The 20,916-nt window shown below is 43.9% G+C and overlaps 1 protein-coding gene across 2 annotated transcripts in view; it reads left to right on the top strand.

Annotated features, from left to right (window-relative positions):
• Positions 1-20,916, top strand: part of KIAA1549 — a 152,088-nt gene that overhangs the window by 69,043 nt on the left and 62,129 nt on the right. For both annotated transcript variants that reach the window (XM_080664907.1, XM_080664906.1), the window contains exons 3-8: positions 1,430-1,518; positions 2,561-2,738; positions 6,794-6,924; positions 9,251-9,434; positions 10,606-10,665; positions 12,082-12,230. In XM_080664907.1, the coding sequence (XP_080521033.1) occupies positions 1,430-1,518; positions 2,561-2,738; positions 6,794-6,924; positions 9,251-9,434; positions 10,606-10,665; positions 12,082-12,230 (791 nt within the window). The remainder of the gene's footprint in view (positions 1-1,429; positions 1,519-2,560; positions 2,739-6,793; positions 6,925-9,250; positions 9,435-10,605; positions 10,666-12,081; positions 12,231-20,916) is intronic.

Raw genomic sequence — 20,916 nt, 5'->3', positions numbered from 1 at the left:
AGCTACAAAGTGGACAGTTACAAGGAGCTAATTAAAAGAACTACTGAAAGCTTATTTATCTCTGGGATTCTATGAAGTTTATGATACTTATAGTGTATCTTTTAGAATTTCTTATTCTATAGATAATTAGAAACCATTTTAGAAATATCACTAAGAATATCAAATATATGTAGCATGGATTAACTTTCACATATGACATACATTTAATGAGTTTGATGTCCTTTGTTAGGGATCCATGTATTTTTTTAAAAAGTTTTTATTGACTTCAAAGAGAGGAGGGGGAGAGGGAGAGAGAGAAAGAAACATCAATGGTGAGAGAGAATCATTGATCAGCTGCCTCCTGCATGCCCCCTACAGGGGATTGAGCCCGCAACCTGGGCATGTGCCCTGACTGGGAATCAAACTGTGACCTCCTGGTTTATAGGTCGACCCTCAACCACTGGACCACACAGGCTGGGTAGGGATGCATGTATTTTTAATAGTGTAAAATTCACCCATTGTAAATGTACACTTGAACCGTTTTAGTAAAGGTGCAGAAGTATCCATACTGTTACGTGGTATTTTTACGTGGAGATGAGTGCCATCTTTTGCTCTCAGTGATAATTGTAACCAACAGGAAGTGTCCTCTCATTTAGGATCTTCATTTCGATTTGAACCTGCGTTTTTTGTTTGTTTTCTTGTAATTATGTATCAGAGAAAAAGAGGGTTGAGCTGATTCTTTGTCCTCTGAAAGGGTTCTTTTTAGAGAGCTCTGTAATAAAAGCAAGAGTAATCTCCATGGATTCATGATGGATTCGTAGGAAGGCACTGACCACACGTATCCAGTATGGGGTGAGGCTGCCCTTCTCACCCAGGGATGGCCTGACCCCAGGCTTCCTCAGGAGCTCTTTCTCATCTCTAATGGCTCTGAGGAATTTGGAGAAACCATAAGGTCTCTGTTGATGATCCTTTTTCCCCCAAAGATTATTGAACTCATATCCCAATGTTGCCGTTTTAGATCTTACTCTGGTTAATTTGAGAAGATGGAGAATATGGTGGTGGGTCATGTGGACTATTCAGAGTAATACAACAGCACCTTGAATGACGTCGTTTTGTTAGGACATTTATGAGATGCTGAAGGAACTCGACTCTGTTGAACATGAGACCTCCATGCTCTCTGCCCCCGGCTGGGCCACAGAGTCTTATTCCTGGTCTCACCCACTGAGACAAGGAGTCGAGGGTTGTCTTAGCATGTCGAGCTGATGCTGTGCATGGTTGACCTGGTGACCTGGTGGTACCTTCAAGGTCTACTATGTTCTTTCCTCACCGGAGCCTTATTTACAAAACAACTTTTGGAGCCACTACCACACTTCGGCACGGCACAGGCTCTGCCTGGGGTCCAGTAGTATGATGACACTAACCTGGTTTGGGTGTTGGCTTCGATCTGTAGTGCTGGCCAGAAGAGCTGTGCAGGAGTACATCATTACATCCATCAAGGAGGTGCTGAGAATTCACTTCAACCGCGCCGTGGAGCTCAAGGTGGGTCCCTGCAGCGGAGACTCTGACACAGGAGCCCAGGTGAAGGCACATCACAGTGGTCGTGGAACCTTCTCTTTCCTCTCTTCCCTTCATTCCCCAACTCTGCCAACACATCCCTCTAATGGACTAATCCTGGCCCACTTAGAGGGTTGTATTGTCAGAGTTGGAACAAAAGGGCTCTAAGACAAGAGTTTGGGGTGATGACCCTAACGATTGTGCTTCTCTTGATTTACATGAAAGGACTGGGAGTAGAGTTTAAATTAGATTTTAGGGAGAGTGCATATCCATGTTTCTATACATTCAGTGAGACAGAGGTAAATTTCCAGATGTTTTATGGTAGATACTGTGCTAATGCCGCCTCTCCCCTTCTTGAGCTCTGACGCTACACTGAGACCCCTCACCTTCCCAATGGGAGCCATGAGCCACATGTGGCTACTGAGCAAATGAAATGGGGCTCATCTGAATTGAGGTGGACTGTCAGTGCCAAATATCATGGGATTTTACTAGTAAAGACTTAGTGAAAAAAGGAACGTAAAATATCTCACTAATAATTTACATTGAAATGGTATGTCAGATATCTTGGGTTAAGTAAAATGTCTTTAAAATTAATTTCACCTCTTTCTATGTTTTTTTTTTAGTATGTCTCCTAGAAGCTTTACAATTGCAAATGGGGCTCACATATTTCTTTTGGACAACACTGCTCAATAGAATAACTATTTCTTTATATGTGGTTTAAATATAGCAAACACTTTGAATTCTCCATAACTCCTTATTCAGTTCATGCTGCTGGCTATTCTTTCTCGTTGTCCTTGCTCTTGTAATTTTGTGCTATTCGAGAAGGATAGCAGATGTGCAAAAGTAATTACTAAAATAAAATTTTGAATGTCTGTGAAGCACTAGCCCTTTGTTTAAAACTAGCTATTTATTTTTTTATATTACTTTATTATTTTTCTATTCAATACAATTTCCTGTACATTTGGTTGATGGTAATTTGGTTAGATAATTTGATAATTATTATCTTTTGTCTTTTTTATTTTCATAGGTTTATGAACTGTTCGCTGACTTCACTTTTCTGGTAACATCTGGTCCTTTCGTTTACACGGCAATATCAGTCATAAATGTGCTTATAAATAGTAAACTTGTACGTGACCAAACTCCTTTAATCCTGGCTGTGAAACCTTCCTTCCTTGTGCCAGAGTCCAGGTTCCAAGTTCAAACGGGTGAGAACACTGTCCATAATTGTTTTGACTTGTAAATAGAATTTCTTTTTTTTAATTTGGGGAAGATTTTTAAAAATTTATTTAAATTTTCAAAACTATTATTATGAAAAATTTCTAGCATATACAACAGTACACAGAATAGTTTAATGAACTGCACCTCTCATATGGTTTCAACAATTTTCAACTCCTTGTTACATCCACACTCCCATCTACATCCCTTCCTCTCACATTATTTTGTTTGTTTTTTCATTAAATGTATCGGGGTGACATTCATTAATAAAATTATAAGTTTCATATGTACAATTCTGTGATACATTATCTATATATTGCATTGTGTGCCTACCACCCAAAATCAAATCTCCATCTATCTCCATATATTTGACCCCCTTTATCCTTTACTGCTCTCCAACCTCCTTTCCCTCTGGTAACTGCCATGCTGTTGTCTGTGTCTGTGAGTTTTTGTTTGTCTGTTCTTCTTGTTTGCTGATCTGTTGCTTTCAGTTTTATATCCATACTAGAGGCCCAGTGCACGAAATTCATGCACGGGGAGTGTGTCCCTCAGCCCAGCTGCACCCTCTCCAATATGGGACCCCTCGAGGGATGCCCGACTGCCAGGATCGGGCCTAAATGGGCAGTGGGACATTCCTCTCACAATCCAGGATTGCTGGCTCCCAACTGCTCACCTGTCTGCCTTCCTGATTGCCCCTAACTGCTTCTGCCTGCCAGCCTGATCACCCTTTATCCACTCCTCTGACAGCCTGATTGATGCCTAACTGCTCCCCTGACAGCCTGTTTGCCCCTGACTGCCCTCCCCTGCAGGCCTGGTCACCCCTAACTGCCCTCCCCTGCAGGCCTGGTCCCCCCCAACTGCCTTCCCCTGCAGGCCTGGGTCCCCCCCAACTACCCTTCCCTGCAGGCCTGGTCGCCCCCAACTTCCCTCCTCTGCCGGCCCGATCACCCCTAAACTGCCCTCCCCTGCAGGCTTGATCTACCCCAACTGCCCTCCCTTGCAGGCCTGGTCCTTCCCAACTGCCCTCCCTTGCTGGCCTGATCGCCCACAACTGCCCTCCCTTGCAGGCCTGGTCCCTCCCAACTGCCCTCCCCTGCTGGCCATCTTGTGGTGGCCATCTTGTGTCCACATGGGGGCAGGATCTTTGACCACATGGGGGCAGCCATCTTGTGTGTTGGAGTGATGGTCAATCTGCATATTACTCTTTTATTAGATAGGATGAGTGAAATCATGGTTCTTGACTTTTTCTGTCTTATTTCTGAAATACTGCCATTTGCAATAACGTGGATCAGTCTTGAGAATATCTCACATTATTTTGTTATGACATCATATTATCACATTCGTAAATATTTCAGCCTATGTCTCGAAAAGAGAAGGATTATTAAACATATATACATAAATATATGTACACACATATACATGTATCCATATATCCATCGTGTGTGTGTGTATATATATATAATTATATATGTATACGTGTGTGTATATATATAATTATCACACTCCCCAAAGTTCACAGTAATTCTTTATTATGATGTCTAACTTTTTATTATGGATGTTTTTCAAACATACAAAAATAGAATAACATATTAAGCCCACATATGATCATCACTAAGCTTAAGAAATTATCAACATTTTCCCAATTTTGTTTCATCTATCTCCCATACATTTTTTTGAGGAAGGTAGAGTGTTTTAAAGCATCTCCAGATATCATGTCATTTTCCCATAAATACTTAAGAATTCATCTCTAATCTATATATATAAAACGGAAGTGACTGTAACAACCGAAGGCTCAACCGAACACCGGAAGTCAGTCCTGCAGTCAGTGCTGGGTTGCCGTGGCCGGCAGGGGAGAGCAGTTGGGGGCGAGATCAGGCCAGCCACTGAATGCTGCTACTGCGGGTGCGGCGACCCAGCACTGACTGCTGAGGGGGCTGCGGATCAGGCCCCCTCAGTGAGAGGCCTGGAGAGAGAAGCAGGGTCTGATCCGTAGCCTCAGCGGTAGCTGTTGGTCAGCCCTTGTCTCTCTCTTTCTCTCCGGGCCTGGCCAGCAGCACGCCTCTCTTTCTCTCTGGGCCTCCGTGGGGGCTGCTGATCAGCCCCACCTCTCTGATCAGGACCGGAGATAGGCCCAGAGACGTTGGCTGGCATAGAAACCAACCAATCAGAACCAAATCTGGGTGAACTGCAAGGAGCTAATGGCTGCCTAGGAGGTGGAGTTTTTGACACTGACTGGCATAGAAACCGACCAATCAGAACCTAATTTGGGTGAACTGTGAAGGCAGAACCTAAGGTGGGGGCTGAGGAGGGGTTTTAAGGCAGTTGGGGGAGAGATCAGGCCTGCAGGGGAGGGCAGTTTGGGGCGAGATCAGGCCTGCAGGGGAGGGCAGTTGAGGGCGATCAGGCAAGCAGAGGCAGTTAGGGGTGATCAGGTCGGCAGGGGAGAGCAGTTGGGGGTGAGATTAGGCTGGCAGGAGAGGCAGGGGAGGGCCGTTGGGGGCGATATAGGGCCAACAGGGGAGGGCAGTTAGGGGTGATCAGGCAGGCAGGCAGAGGCATTTAGGGGTGATCAGGCAGGCAGAGGCAGTTAGGGGTGATCAGGCTGGCAGGGGAGAGCAGTTGGGGGTGAGATCAGGTCGGCAGGGGAGGGCCATTGAGGGTGAGATCAGGCTAGCAGGGGAGGGCCATTGGGGATGAGATCAGGCTGGCAGGGGAGGGCCATTGGGGGCGAGATCAGGCTGGCAGGGGAGGGCAGTTAGGGGCGATCAGGCAGGCAGGTAGAGGCAGTTAGGGGCGATCAGGCAGACAGACAGGTGAGCAGTTAGGAGCCAGCTTTCCCAGATTGTGAGAGGGATGTCTGACTGCTGGTTTAGGCCCGATCCCTGTGGGATCACCCTAAACCGGCAGTTGGACATCCCCCAAGGGGTCCCCAATTGGAGAGGGTGCAGGCTGGGCTGAGGGAAGCCCCCCGTGCACGAATTTCGTGCACCGGGCCACTAGTCTATATATATAAAAAGCCAGCGACTGTAACGGCCATAATGACCATAACAACTGGTCATTATGACGCCCACTGTGGCTAGCAAACCGGCCCGATCAGGGGGTGGGGCCAGCTGGCCAACTTCACAGCCCCTGCCCCTGATAGGACTCTCCCATCCAGATCAAGAGTGGGCCTATTGCCAAATGCCCTCTCCCTTTCCCTGGGCCAGCCCCGTCCCTGATCAGCCCGCCCCACCACGATAGGCCCGCAGCCCTTCCCCCCCGACTGGCCCACCCCTGTTCGCACTCCCCACCCCAAGAGGGGGCGGGGCTGGCTGTCCAACCTCTGGCAGCCCCTCCCCCCCACTGGCCCTGCCCCTGATGGGCCCCCACCACCCTGATCGGCCCGCAGCCCCTCCCCCTGGCTAGCCCTGCCCCTGATCACCCCCCCACCCCAATAGGGGGCGTGGCCGGCCCACCAACCTCCTGCAGTGCCTCCTCCCGCCTGGCCCCACCCTAGATCGGTCCCCCCACCAGATCAGGGGCACAACCGGTTGGCCAACCATCCATGGCCCTTCCTCCAGGCCGCTGGCCCCCTGATTGGCACTTCTTACTCCATTTGGGGGTGGGGCCAATCACCTGTGGCCCCTTCCCCCAGCCGTCCTGGCCCTGATCGGGCCCTGATCGGGACGGGCTGGCCGGCCAACCTCCCACCATTTCCTCCCAACAGGCCCAGCCCCAATCCTCTCTGATTGGGGCCGGGCCAGCCGGATCCCATCTGTGCATGAATTCGTGCACTGGGCCTCTAGTTCATATATATTTGAAATGTTTCTGTCAGTTAAGTATTTTCTCATTTTAAAATGATAATGTCACCTTCACATTGCATATTTTCATTTGTAGCAGAGATGGCTTTCTGCAGTTCCATGACATACATAAAAAAAAAACCACACACGTCATAGAACTTAATCCTGTTTATGGATGAATTAGTTGATTTAGATACTATTTCTCCCTCTCCTTACTCCTTGATACTAAAGAAATGCCTCATTCATGGGCCTGTGCTTTCTTCCAGTCCTTCAGTTTGTGCCTCCGAGTGTGGATACTGGCTTCTGCAACTTCACCCAGCGCATTGAGAAAGGCCTGATGATAGCGCTCTCCGAAGTGAGGAAACACCACCAGGGCACGTATAACCTCACGGTGCAGGTGAGAACAGCACCGGGTGCAGAACAAGGTGCTTTAGCCTTTAAAGAGGCTCGTTTCATGTTTTGTTGGAGCTGCACTTACCTCTTGTTAAATCCCTCCAGTGGAGGAACTTCCATTCACGTGGATCTGGGTTGATCTCTTTCCTTGGCATTGGAGTAGCATAACCAGGGAGCTCAGATATGGTGAGCTGAGGAGAGATGAATATATGCAGGAGATTCAAGAATGTTTTAAAAAGGAACCGTATCAACTTATAACATATCCAGTGGGGGTAATGCCTAAATAAACTGTTGTTTCCTATTGTGGCATACCAGAAAGGCAGTGCTTCCCTTAAAGAACAGAGAGGCTAGCTACTAATCAAAGAACAGGCTTTGTGTGTATTATATGGAAACTGCTGATATTTTTATATTTCTTTGACATTTTTTCCTCCATCTTCTTTGTGTTCTCTTTCTGGAATTCATAGTAAGTAGATTTTGGTACTCCTGGGTTCACTTTTCATACTTCTTATATTTTTAATCTCTTTTATAATTCCCTATTTTTACAGATTTTCTAAACTTTGTCCTCCAGGTCATTAGTTTACTCTTCAATTGTGTTTATTCTGTTACTCAATCTCTCTGTTGAATTTTCTTTTAGCCATCACTTTTTTCATTGTTCTTTGCTCCTTATAAAATTTTTTTATTTCAGCCTTTCCTGCAATGATGCAGGATTATCTCATATGAGATAAAATGTCACCTTGAAAGTCTCTGAGAACATTAGAGTTTTTTACAAGTTGTCTTTGGGTTTGATTCCCAGTCAGGGCACGTGCCTGGGTTGTGGGCTCGATCCAATTTATTATTCTCTCTCATCATTGATGTTTGTATCTCTCTCTCTTCCCCTCTCTCCCCCTTTCTCCCTCTCTCTCCTTCCTCTCTGAAATCAGTACAAATATATATTTTAAATAAAGTTGTCTTCTGTTTGCTAGGTTATCTTTATTTTCTTTGCAGCCATTGTACTGTGTCAATTTGGTTCTTTGCTTTCGTGCTGTTTTCTGTAAATGCCTGGAGACCATTGGTTGGTTGGTGTTGGAATGAAGGAGCAGGTGGTTAATTTTGGCAGCTCATTTGGCTTTCCCCTTCCGCTGTTGGGTCTGTTTCTGTGTCAGCCTTGTGTCCTGATGGGAGATTCGGTAGAGCACTGGGCACTGGGCAGACTCTATTGGCGGTGGGCTTCTCTCTGGAGCCATGAGTGGTCAGAGACAGCAGATTGGGACCCTTGTCACCATTGCAAGATAAGGAAGTTGTGCCCTGGAATGGAGCATGTTTGTATTTTTCAAGGTAGAGCTGCTTTTTCTTTCATTGTCTCTCCTTCTTTGTCTCGTGTGAACACTACCCACCCCTTGCTTAGGGATCTAACCTTCGGTAAAATCTCTTGGTCTTCTTAGGCAGGGAGCTCATTGTCCTTAGGGAGCAGTGCTTTGAGCTATTTTGGTGGAACGTGGCTGCTGTTAGCATCTCTGTGTTGGCCTGGGTGTGGCTATTAGAAAGGAAAAGGAGGGAGGAAATTGACTGGGCTCCTGGGCACACAGCCTTTAATTAATTGTGGCAGCAGACTCTTGGTTCTTCTGGCTCCCAACCGTGGAGCCTGTGCCTGTGTGGGAGCCTGTGCCTGTGTGTGTTCTAGGTCTTGGTCACTCCATTCTAGTTTGTATCAGCATGATCCCATCCTCTCCATTTTCCAGAAATTTGACAGAATCTCAGGTTTTCTTCATTCTCAGTGCTGTTATGGACTTCCGCTTCTTTGTTCAGCTTTACTGTTCTTTCTGTGGGATCTAGGATGGGAGGGGGAGAGGAGGGGACTATAGATACATGTGCTCAGTTCATCACTTAATGTAAAAAACATTTTCAGTATCCTGAGGAGTTAAAAGTATTGCAAAAGGGAACCAGGCCATTGAAACCCGCTACTCTTCCTTTAAAAATGTTCCCTCTTTTTTTTTTTTAACCCTCATCCAAGCATATGTTTATTGATTTGGAGGTGGGGAGGGGAGGAGAGGGAGAGAGAGACATTGATGTGAGAGAGAAACATCACTCAGTTGCCTCCTGTACACGCCCCCTACTGGGGATTGAACCTGCAGCCTAGGTATGTGGCTTGACCAGGAATTGAACCTATAACCTTTTGGTGTACAGGACAATGCTCCAACCACCTGACCCACACGGCTAGGGCTAAAAAATGTTCCCTTTTTTGGGGGGAAAAAAAAATTGATGAGAGAAATTGTGAGAGAGAAATCATAGTCAGGCTTTCAGCGGACCATTTTCATTTATTTTAGAAGCTGCTTCTGACTTCCTTCTTTCAGATCTTGAATATCACTGTGGGCTCTCCCAGGGTGGCGCCTCGCCGGGGCCCTGTGAATATCGTCTTTGCTGTTAAAGGCACGCAGGGGTTCTGGAATGGGACGCAAGTGAGCGAGCTGCTCAGGAACTTGAGTGTGGTGGAGTTCAGTTTCTATCTGGGGTACCCGGTGCTCCAGATCGCCGAACGTGAGTACTACTCTTCTGGATGGCACTGGGAATGTGGCTGTGAGCATTTCGTTGGTGGCCCGCTTTTTCTCAAATGAAATGTTTAGCTGAAATCCAGAATATAAATCAGATCCATTGGAACGTCTCAGAATCAAGCCAGGGTGGGCCTCCAGAGCCCTCCTCACCCTGGGCCTGGTTTTTTTTCTCTGTTCAGAGGAATGGGGTGCTATTAAAGATTAGGCCAGTTCTGCAGAAGGGGGTGGAGAACAGATCTCTGGTCGCCAGGGGTGAGAGGTGGGAGGAAAGCTAGATCAAAAAGGATAGCAGGAGGCATTTTTTTTTTTGCGAGGGGTGGGGGCGGTGGCGATGTCTATGTCTTTATTGTGGTGGTGGTTACATGACTCTATGCATTTGTCAAAGCCCATAAAACTAGACCCCAAAAAGAGTGACTTTTATTTTGTGCACACTTAAAAAAAAAAAAAGCCAACTTTTCTTCCTGTCAATTAGATTCACAGTGCACATGGAGAGGGTTGGAAGAGACATTTACTTCCAAAACAAAAAAAGCAAACACAAAAAAAGCAGTAGATTCCAGAGTTGAAGTCAGGCCCCGCCCCCCAATTTTTTTTTTTCTTCCAAAATGGAACAGCCAAATGGTCTAGGGATTCTTCATGTATTTAGTGTACTGTTAATTAAATGCTAAAGATAACTTGTCAAATGAAGCAGTAGACAGGGATATAATCGTTATTTACATCGAGCCACTTCCAGCTGTGTATGTGAAGATGTGGGTAAATAATATGCTGGATAATAGGTGTACGCCAGGTCTGGCCCACGCGAGCCAGCGCAAGGGTCGTCGGCCCTGAGTCACTGCTGGGAAACCCAGGGCCCTGAGGAACACAGCGTGAAAACTCACTGCTCTGGAGCAGTGGCTTTTCGTGCGCGTGACCCTGGGACGCGGTGTCCCACGATGTCACTGGAGCAAGTCCTTCCTTTCTTTTTGTCCCTCTTTCTCCGTGAAACTAATATGCTTAGAGACTGCTTACTGTCCACGCCTTCACGCCAGTCTGGCATTTTCTTCTTCCATATTTAGTGCTAAATCATATAGGAAAGGCAGTCTCCTGTGACTTACCCAGTGTTTCCTTTCTGACTGTTTTTTACAGATTTGTCTCCTTCCCTAACCCTTTCCTTTTTATAGCCTTCCAGTACCCGCAGCTCAACCTGTCTCAGTTGTTGAAGTCCTCTTGGGTAAGAACAGGTATGTTTCACATAACACCATATTTTGGGAACGGGGATAATAAGAAGTCTGTGCAGGAATATTAAGAATGATACCGCCTTTCCTGTTTCTCAGTCCTAAATTCAGGGCAAAGTGTACTTTAAATTCTTGGCAAAGAATGAATGAGAAAGGGATTCAGATTTGACTGTGGAACGTGTCCCACTGAGTTATGGCCCAAAAAGGACTGGCTTTCTCTAAAATTCACATATCAAGTCCAGGGCAGTCTAACAGGAATTGACAGTATTCTGACCCAGAATAGGACAAGGCTCTGAAGCAAGGATCTTTTTTTTTCTTTCTTTCTCTAAAAGTCTTATTTGTTTGGTTTTATAAGGACAAGTAAGGTAACTTGGTAAGCATATAGAAGCCTTTTTTAAAGTCTTGGAGACCTGGGTCAGAGATTTACAGCGATGGCATTGCTAAATGAGACTTTCTAACCTGGTTATACGGAAGTGTAAGAGGTAGTAACATGCTCATTGGTGCCCATTGTGTGAGCAGCACCATGAGGAGCTAGTCATGAGAGGAAGCACACAGATGGTGACAGTGACCATGTATGCATTCCTGTACCTGCAATTCCTCCTTGCTTCACATACAACATTCCATGTAAAGGCCCCACCTCTGCCTGGTACCGTGGCCTCATTTTCCAGATAGTTTTCATAGCGGTTCAGTGACTTGCCTGTGGTCCTATCGCAGGGGATTTGAGCCAGTGCTGGCTGAACAGAAAATCTGGCAGATTGTCTGCTTAGATAATCTTGTTTACAGCAGATGTCTGAAGACAGGCACCTTATCTTTAGTCAGTTTATGAGACAAGATACGAACTTAAAACCATTTCCAGAAATCTTGAAAATAAGTGCAGACAAAATATTTGATCTTTTACAGGCCCTCGTAGCCCCAAAGCCCCTGTGCATTGCTGAGTTTCTGGGACTTCTGACCACCAGTCCTTGTAACACGTGGAGCTGAGAACTAGACAAGACCCATGAGCAGTGCTTCCGGGATTCTTCCTCGCTTTCCCCTTTCTTAATGTCTCCTCTCTAGGGCAGCGATTTTCAACCTGGGTGTCGCAATAATTTTTAAAACATGCAGTACCCATGCTATTTAGTCAGGGGCACTGACCTCTTTTCCCTTAGATTGTCAAATAAAAAAATGACAGCAGCCAACACCACAGTAGCCGTCTGGTGTGAATGAATCAAAATTACACTAATTTTTTTTTTCAGATTGCCATATTGCAGAATTTTAGTAATTAGTTTATGTGTGCCGTGAGATGAAAAAGGTTGAAAATCGCTGCTCTAGGGATTGGCATTTTATAGTAACCCTATGCTACTTTCTCTTATACACTTACCCATTTTTTCCTGCCACCTCTAACTCACTGTGGAGCCTGTGTGTGTTTCCATTTAAATGTAGTGCTCCTGGGCGTCGTTGAGAAGCAGCTCCAGAATGAAGTGTTTCAAGCTGAGATGGAGCGCAAACTGGCCCAGCTGCTGAGTGAGGTTACCACCCGGAGGCGGATGTGGAGAAGGGCCACCGTGGCTGCCGGGAACAGCGTGGTGCAGGTACCCAGGGAGGCCCGAGGAGGAGGGGAGGAGAGAAAGCAGGCTAACACTGTCCCGTATTTTCATGCAAAGGAGAAAATTCTGATTGAGGTGGATTGCTATAATAAGGTGGCAACTGAAATGGGGTAGCATTTCAGTTCAACTAGAGTCTAGACCAGCTGTGGGCAAACTACGGCCCGCGGGCCGGATCCGGCCCGTTCGGCTGTTCTATCCGGCCCGCGGAGCCGAAAGAGCGGAGGGTTCTCTTGCTCTCCCCTCTGCTCCTTTACTTTGAATTTATATTAGTTCACACAAACACTCCATCCATGCTTTTGTTCCGGCCCTCCGGTCCAGTTTAAGAACCCATTGTGGCCCTCGAGTCAAGAAGTTTGCCCACCCCTGGTCTAGACAAATATTTCCCGAGTCCTCAGTAAGTGGTCAGTATAGGAATGGACCTTATGGGGAGGACAGCGAAAGAATTGTGTTAGTGGATTGCCATGCCATCAGATGACCTTATTTTTCAAAAAGTAATTTTTTAATACCCAGAATGTAATCATTTGTGGAATGGTAATGTTACTCAGAGCATCACAGAGAGAGCCATTCATCAGGAACAGGCCATAAGAGATCCGAAAGAGGAAAACGTTCTGCCTTCTATTCTAGCACCTCCTCCTGCCTCCTCCTGCCACTCCTGGTTGTCTCATATTGCCCAGATGTTCTTCACCCTGTAACTTGGCAGAGAGGTTACAAATGACAGATTCATTTGAGTCAAAAAGTGACCCATTTTAAAGTGCACAGGCTCACAGTGAGTTGGAGGTTGTGGCTGTGATATATTCCATCTCAATGTGCATTAATGTTATTTTCGATTTTTCCTTTACCAACTGCTGCTTGTAGAGCTAGGAAAATTTAGAACTGTGGCATTCCAGACAGGAAACCAGGGTGGAACCCAGACATGTCAGGTGGGAGGTTGATGGTTTAGGAGCATTAGAGAGAAGAATGGAGAACTGATGCTTGAGTGGGGAGGAGGGATTGTTGGCCTAGAGCTAGCATCATTGTTCCCCAACTCTTTTACCAGGTTTTCCCCTGTAAGCATTGCTCTTTATTTCCCCTCCCACAGAGGTGGTGATTAGGTTTCTAAGAGGAACTTGCCCTAGCCGGTTTGGCTCAGTGGATAGAGCGTCAGCCTGCGGACTGAAGGGTCCCAGGTTCGATTCCAGTCAAGGGTACATGCCTGCATTGCAGACTCAGACCAACGTGCAGGAGGCAGCCAATCAATGATTCCCTCTCATCATTGATGTTTCTATCTCTCTCTTCCTCTCTGTTCCTCTCTGAAATAAATAGGGATGTATTAAAAAAAAAAATCAATGGAAAAATATCCTTGGGTGAGGATAAAAAAAAAAATACAGAGGAACTTGAAAACTAATAAAAATTGAGAGTAATATTAATTAACATAACTATAAAACAAATATGTGAATATAAAATAAATAAAAATGAAAATGAATTATAAAAGGTTGGCCTTATTCAGTAACCCTGGCTTCATAGAACTCAAGGTCTGGGTAGAGGTTAATAAATGCACATAATGCAGTTATAAAGCACCATCACATGACATGATGAGGTGCTACATTAGATTGGAAGGCTCTATAAGGAATACTGGATTTGTGAACATTAACCACGCCACCCCCTGGTAACAGTGGCATCTGATGGCTTTCTTAGAAACCATGCCCTGCTTCTCATCTGCATTTGAGACAAGGACTTATGTGCAGAGCACAGGACTCTTCAGAAGTATTTGTAAAAGTGAAAGTATTAAAACAATCTAAATGCCCAGCATCTGGGGAATGGGTAGATTGTCGTGACTTTTTATGTTAGAATATTGTGCAGCCATTGTCATTTTTTTGAATTAGTGAGCAATATAGAAAAATCTTCAAGTGAAGAGAGGCTATAAAAGAATGTATGTGCCCTAGCTGGCTTGGCTCAGTGGATAGAACGTTGGCCTGTGGACTGAAAGGTCCCAGGTTCGATTCTGGTCAAGGGCATATGCCTGGGTTGCGGGTTTGATCCCCGGTAGGGGGCGTGCAGGAGGCAGCCAATCAATGATTCTCTCTCATCATTGATGTTTCTCTCTCTCCCTCTCCCTTCCTCTCTGAAATCAATAGAAATATATTTTAAAAAAAGAATGCATGCAATTTAATCCAAATGTTAATGTAAAACCCATGAAAAAAATTAATGGAAGGAAATATGCCAAAATATTTACAGTGATTTTGTTGGTTGGTTGAATTTGAGGTGATTTTCATTTTATTCATTATACATTTTCCTTCGTGCTTTTCAAAATTTCTATAGTGAACATGTGATTTTAATCAGAAAATAATTTTAAAAATGAAACTGAAAATGTTGCCCCAATTGATGACTCTATCACGCCATGGTTGCATGCATTCCAGCTATGAGTCTGATAAGGGGTCACCCAGAAAGGATGCTGGAATTAGCTTTTCCTGATGGTTATTTTCAGATCAGAAAAGCTCTGTAGAACCTTTAATTAAGGTGGTATCACTGGAAATTGGAAATACGGTTACTGAGAAGAAACCATTTCTAAAATGTATCCGAACATTTCAATGGAATAAATAGGCACATAGGTGGAGGGATGTAAGGGTATAATCAACTTGCTTTTTATTTTTATTGGTTAAAGGATTATATATGTCTCCTTTTTCCCCGATTGACCCCCCCCCCCCGCCACACCCTCCCCCCAGTCGACTTGCTTTTTAGTAGCCCTTTGTTAATAGTCATCCTGAAGGCTAATAAAAAATTAGTACCATTCAGGGACAGGCGTAGGTGGTTAGGGAACAGAAATGGTCGGGTAACTGGCCTAGAAACACCAAACGGGGCAGGACAGATGAGCACATCTCAGGATGGAGAGGCATAAAGAATGGTGTCTCCAGGGAAGAGGGTTTGGACCCGCGTTGTTAAGGATCTTTATATAAGAAGGTGTTCGTGGCGAGAAACCAAGATGGCAGCATAGGTAAGCACCTAAACTGCTGCCACGCACAACAATTTCAAAACTACAACTAAAAGACAGAACGGACACCATCCAGAACCACAGGAAAGGTGGCTGAGTGGAAATTCTTCAACTAGAAGGAAAGAGAAAAGCTCACAGAGAATTGGAGGTATGGCAAAGGGTCTTCGTGCGCGCAGAGAGGAAGGGCGGCTGAGAGCCTGGCTGACTTTCTTTGGCAGAAGGTGGAAGGAAGCCCCCGACCACACTGAACCCCAGTTCTGACTGCACTGAACCCCAGTCCCGGGCGAAACTCCGTGGACCCAGGCTCATACAGGGGGTGTCTGGACTGTCAGGTAGAGAGAAAGGCACCCGGAGACTCGGAGACCCGGGGGAGCCCCGGCAGGCAGGGTTCTGGAGGCGCTCACGCCAGTGTGCACAAAGGCTGCGGAGGTTGCCACAGGCTTTCCCTAGCAGAAGGGAGTCCGAAGCTCCTGACTGCACTGAGCCCCAGTTCTGACTGCACTGAACCCCAGTTCCAGGCGAGCCCCTGGGGACCCACGCTCTTGCGGGGGGAATCTGGACTCTCGGGCGGAGACTCGGGAGCCGGGGAAGGCAGAGGTCTGCAGGCGCGCATGCACGCAAGGGCAAGGCTGACTGGAAGCCAAGACTATCTGCTCCGCCCTGAGACTCCACCCCATCCAAGCTGAGCACAGAGGCTATTGCAATTTGGCAAGTCTAATCCTATAAGGCTGTCTCCAGCACCAAACTTCTCCCAGCGTAGACACAGCTGATCCTTACAGCCAACTGGCCTGGAGGTCAATTCCTCCCAGTGATACCAACAACAATCAAGACTTAACTATAACAAGGCTGTACACATAGTCCACAAAGGGGTGCACCAAGAGTGTCCACCCACTGGGCCATATAGGAAACCTAGCACACAAATCTACCCTACCAACTCAGGGAAGCAGTGAAAATGCGGCGTCAAAGAAACAGATCACAAAAGAAAGAAATGGAGGAAAACAAACGACTGGATATAGAATTCAAAACCACGATTATAAGGCTGTTCAAGAATATCCTAGAAAAGGCCGATAAATATAACGAGACCCTCGAAGATATGAAAAAGGACCAACTAGAAATTAAACATACACTGACTGAAATAAAAAATATTATACAGAGACCCAACAACAGACTAGAGGAACACAAGAATCAAGTCAAAGAATTGAAATACAAAGAAGCAAAAAACACTCAACCGAAAAAGCAAAAAGAAAAAAAAATCCAAAAAGTTAAAGATAGTGTAAGAAGACTCTGGGACAACTTCAAGCGTACCAACATCAGAATTATGGGGGTGCCAGAAGAAGAGAGAGAGCAAGATACTGAAAACCTATTGGAAGAAATAATGACCGAAAACTTCCCCCACCTGGTGAAAGAAATAGACTTACAAGTCCAGGAAGCCCACAGAACCCCAAACAAAAGGAATCCAAAGAGGACCACACCAAGACACATCATAATTAAAATGCCAAGAGCAAAAGACAAAGAGAGAATCGTAAAAGCAGCAAGAGAAAAACAGTTAATTACCTACAAGGGAGCACCCATATGATTGTCAGCTGATTTCTCAACAGAAACTATGCAGGCCAGATGGGAGTGGCAAGAAATATTCAAAGTGATGAATAGCAAGAACCTACAACCAAGATTACTCTACCCAGCAAAGCTATCATTCAGAATGGAAGGGCAGATAAAGAGCTTCACAGATAAGAAAAAGCTAAAGGAGTTCATCACCACCAAACCAGTATTATATGAAATGCTGAAAGGTATTCTTAAAGAAGAGGAAGAAGAAAAAAGTAAAGATAAAAATTATGAACAACAAATACATACCTACCAACAAGTGAACCTAAAAATCAAGTGAATTAAAAACCTGAGGAACAGAATAATCTGGTGAATATAATAGAATCAGGGGCATAGAAAGGGAGTGGACTGATAATTCTCAGGGGGAAAGGGGTATGGGGGGTTCATGAAGAGACTGGACAAAAATCATACACCTATGGATGAGGACAGTGAGGGGGAGATAAGGGCAGAAGGTGGGGTGGGAACCGGGTGGAGGGGAGCTATGGGGGAAAAAGGAGAAACAATTGTAATAATCTGAATAAAGATTTATTAAAAACAAAACAAAACAAAACAAAAAAACGTGTTCGCAGTGGAATCATGAAGTTGTTGATTGGCCAGAAGTTTCCAGTGGTGAGGGAGTCCAGCAGCTGTGTCTGGAGTGCAAAGCAGTGTTACAGTCCTGCACACGTGGCTAGGAAAGTGGCAGTTCTTTAGCCAATAGCAGGTGTAGAGACCAAAGATTCTAACTGCGTGTATGAAATAGAGGGCTCGGCGTCATGGTTGATCACTTACTCAGAACATCAGTCAGCGTTCTGCTGGAGTCTGAATGGGCAATAGAATTTTTGCATATTGATAAGAGAAATAGCAACACAATAGAAGGCTCTATTTATGTAAAACTGTGATGTATGAAATGTACCAGTTTCTGAAGTGCTATTGTAAAGGACTACCCTGAACACCAGAGAGATATTGATTTTGAAACAAATCAAAGCACTATTTTATCCAGCAAATTATGTATTTATGAGAATTTTTTCCAGCTTGATTGAGATACATTGATGTAGGACATTGTGTAAGTTTAAGGTGTGCAAGGAGATGATGTGATGTAAGTATTTATTGAGAAATGATTATCATAGTGAGGTTAGTTAATACACCCATTGCTCACAGTTACTTTTGTGTATGTGTGTGTGGTAAGAATGTGTAAGATCTCTTCTCTTGGCAACATTTAAGTATACAGCATAGTATCATTAACTGCATTCTCCATGCTGTATCTTAGATCCCCGGACATATAACTGGAAGTTGGTTCCCTTTGACAACCTTTACCCATTTCCCTCAGGCCCACCTTCTGGAAGCCACCCATCTACTCTTTCTATGAGTTGCCTTTTTTTTTTTTTTTTTTTTTTTTAAATAACATTCCACATATAGATGAGATCATACAGTGTGTATCTTTGACTTATGTCACCTAACATAATGCTATCAAGGGCCATCCGTGTTGTTATAAACGGCAGGATTTCCTGCTATGTTTATGGGTGAGTATTGTTCCATTTTTTATGTATGCTTCATTTTCTTTGTCTGTTCACCCGTACATACACACGTACGTTGTTCCCATGTCTTGGCTGTTGTGAATAATGCTGCAGTGGATATGAGGGTGCAGATACCTCTTCAACATAGTGAATTCATTTCCTTTGGATATATACCCAGAAGTATAATTGCTGGATCATATGGTAGTTCTTTTTAAAATTTGGAGGAACTGCCATACTATTTTCCATAATGGCTGCACCAACTTATATTCCCACCAACAGTGCACTAGGGTTCCCTTTTTATAACATCCTACCAGCACTTATCTCTTGCTTTTTGATATTAGCTATTCTCACAGGTATGCGGTGATATCTCATGGTGGTTTTGATTTGCATTTTCCTGATGACTAGATGTTGAGCAGCTTTTCATATGCCTGTTGGCATTTGTATGTCTTCTGTGGAAAAAAAGTCTATTCAAATTTTTTTCTATTGAAATGTATGAGTTCCTTGTATATTTTGGATATTAAACCTGTATCAGATATATGATTTGCAAATATTTCTCACATTCCATAGGCTGCCTTTTCATTTTTGTTGATTGTTTCTTTTGCTGTGTAGAAACTTCTTATTTTATTTTTTTAAATTTATTTTTTATTTATTTTATTTTATTTCTTTATTGATTATGGTATTACATGTGTCCTTATTCCCCCATTACCCCTCAACGCCCCCATTCATGCCCTCACCCCCCTGTTGTCTGTGTCCATTGATTAGGCTTATATGCATGCATATAAGTCCTTTGGTTGATCTCTCCCCCTTACCCCCACGCTCCCCTACCTTCCCTGAGGTTTGACGTTCTGATCTATGTTTCTCTGTCTCTGGATCTGTTTTTGTTCATCAGTTTACGTTGTTCATTATATTCCATAAATGAGTGAGATCATGTGATATTTATCTTTCTCTGCCTGGCTTATTTCACTTAGCGTAATGCTCTCCAGCTCCATCCATGTTGTTGCAAATGGTAAGAATTCCTTCTTTTTTACCGCAGCGTAGTATTCCATTGTGTAGATGTACCACAGTTTTTTAATTCACTCATCTGCTGATGGGCACTTAGGCCAGTGGTCAGCAAACTCATTAGTCGACAGAGCCAAATATCAACAGTACAACGATTGAAATTTCTTTTGAGAGCCGAAAACCGACTTTTGCGCATGGGCCACGAAGTTTCAATCGCACAGTACGTGCGCGCCCGCACATGGTATTTTGTGGAAGAGCCATACTCAAGGGGCCAAAGAGCTGCATGTGGCTAGTGAGCCACGGTTTGCCGACCACTGACTTAGGCTGTTTCCAAATCTTTGCTATGGTGAATTGTGCTGCTATGAACATAGGGTTGCATATGTCCTCTCTGATTCGTGTTTCTAGTTTCTTGGGATATATTCCTAGAAGTGGGATCACTGGGTCAAATGGGAGAAACTTTTTAGTTTGATGTAGTTCCACTTGTTTATTTTTGCTGTTGTTGCTTGTGCTTTGGGTCTCATATCTAAAAAAAAAAAAAAATCTTTGCTAAGACCAGTGTTAAAGAGCTTTTTTCGCTGTTTCATGGTTTCAGGTCTTACACTTAAGTCTTTCCATTAAGAACTAATTTTGTGAGTGGTCCAGTTTTATTCTTTTGCATGTGAATGTCCAGTTTTCCTAACACTATTAATCAAAGAGACTATTTTTTCCTATTGAGTATTCTTGGCTCCTTTGTCGGCAGTGTCTTTTGTGGTTTGATATAAAGTTTTGGATTATTTTCTCTATTTCTGTAAAAAATGCCATTGGAATTTTGATAGGGATTGCATTGAATCTCTACTTTGGATAATATGGACATTTTAACAATATTAATTCTTCCTATATGTGAACATGGGATATCTTTCTATTTGTGTTTTCTTTAATCATCAACGTCTTACAATTTTTAGTGTACATATTTTTCACTTGCTTGGCTAAATTTATTCCCAGGTATTTTCTTATTTTTGATGCTATTGTGAATGGCACTATTTTCTTTATTTCTTTTTCAGATAGTTCATTGTTAGTTTATAGAAACATAACTGATTTCATTGTGTTGATTTTGTATCCTGCAAATTTATGAATTCATTTATTAGTTGTAATAGTTTTTTGGTAGAGTCTTTAGGGTTTTTTTAATATGTAAGATCATGTCATCTGCAAGCAGAGACAATTTTACGTCTTCCTTTCTGATTTGGATGCCTTTTATTTATTTTTCTTGCCTGATTGCTGTGGCTAGAACTTCCTGTACTGTGTTGAATAGGAGTGGTGAGAGTGGGTAGGTATCCTTGTCTTGTTCCTGATCTTAGAGAAAAAGTTTTCAACCTTTCATCACTGAGTATGATGTTAACTATGGATTTGTCATATATGGCCTTTACTATGTTGAGGTAATGATCCTTCTATACTCAGTTTGTTGAGAGTTTTTTTTTTTTTTTTTATCATGAATGAATGTTGAATTTTGTCCAATGCTTTTTCTACTTCTATTGAATGATCTTATGATTTTATCTTTCATATATTAATGTGATGTATCACACTTATTGATTTGCAAATGTTGACCCATCATTTGCAAATGTTGACCCAT

Source organism: Plecotus auritus (genome assembly GCF_963455305.1).
Source record: "Plecotus auritus genome assembly, chromosome: 4".
Classification (NCBI taxonomy): domain Eukaryota; kingdom Metazoa; phylum Chordata; class Mammalia; order Chiroptera; family Vespertilionidae; genus Plecotus; species Plecotus auritus.
Note: the sequence above shows the minus strand (reverse complement) of the source record. Positions and strands in the feature narration are given on the sequence as shown.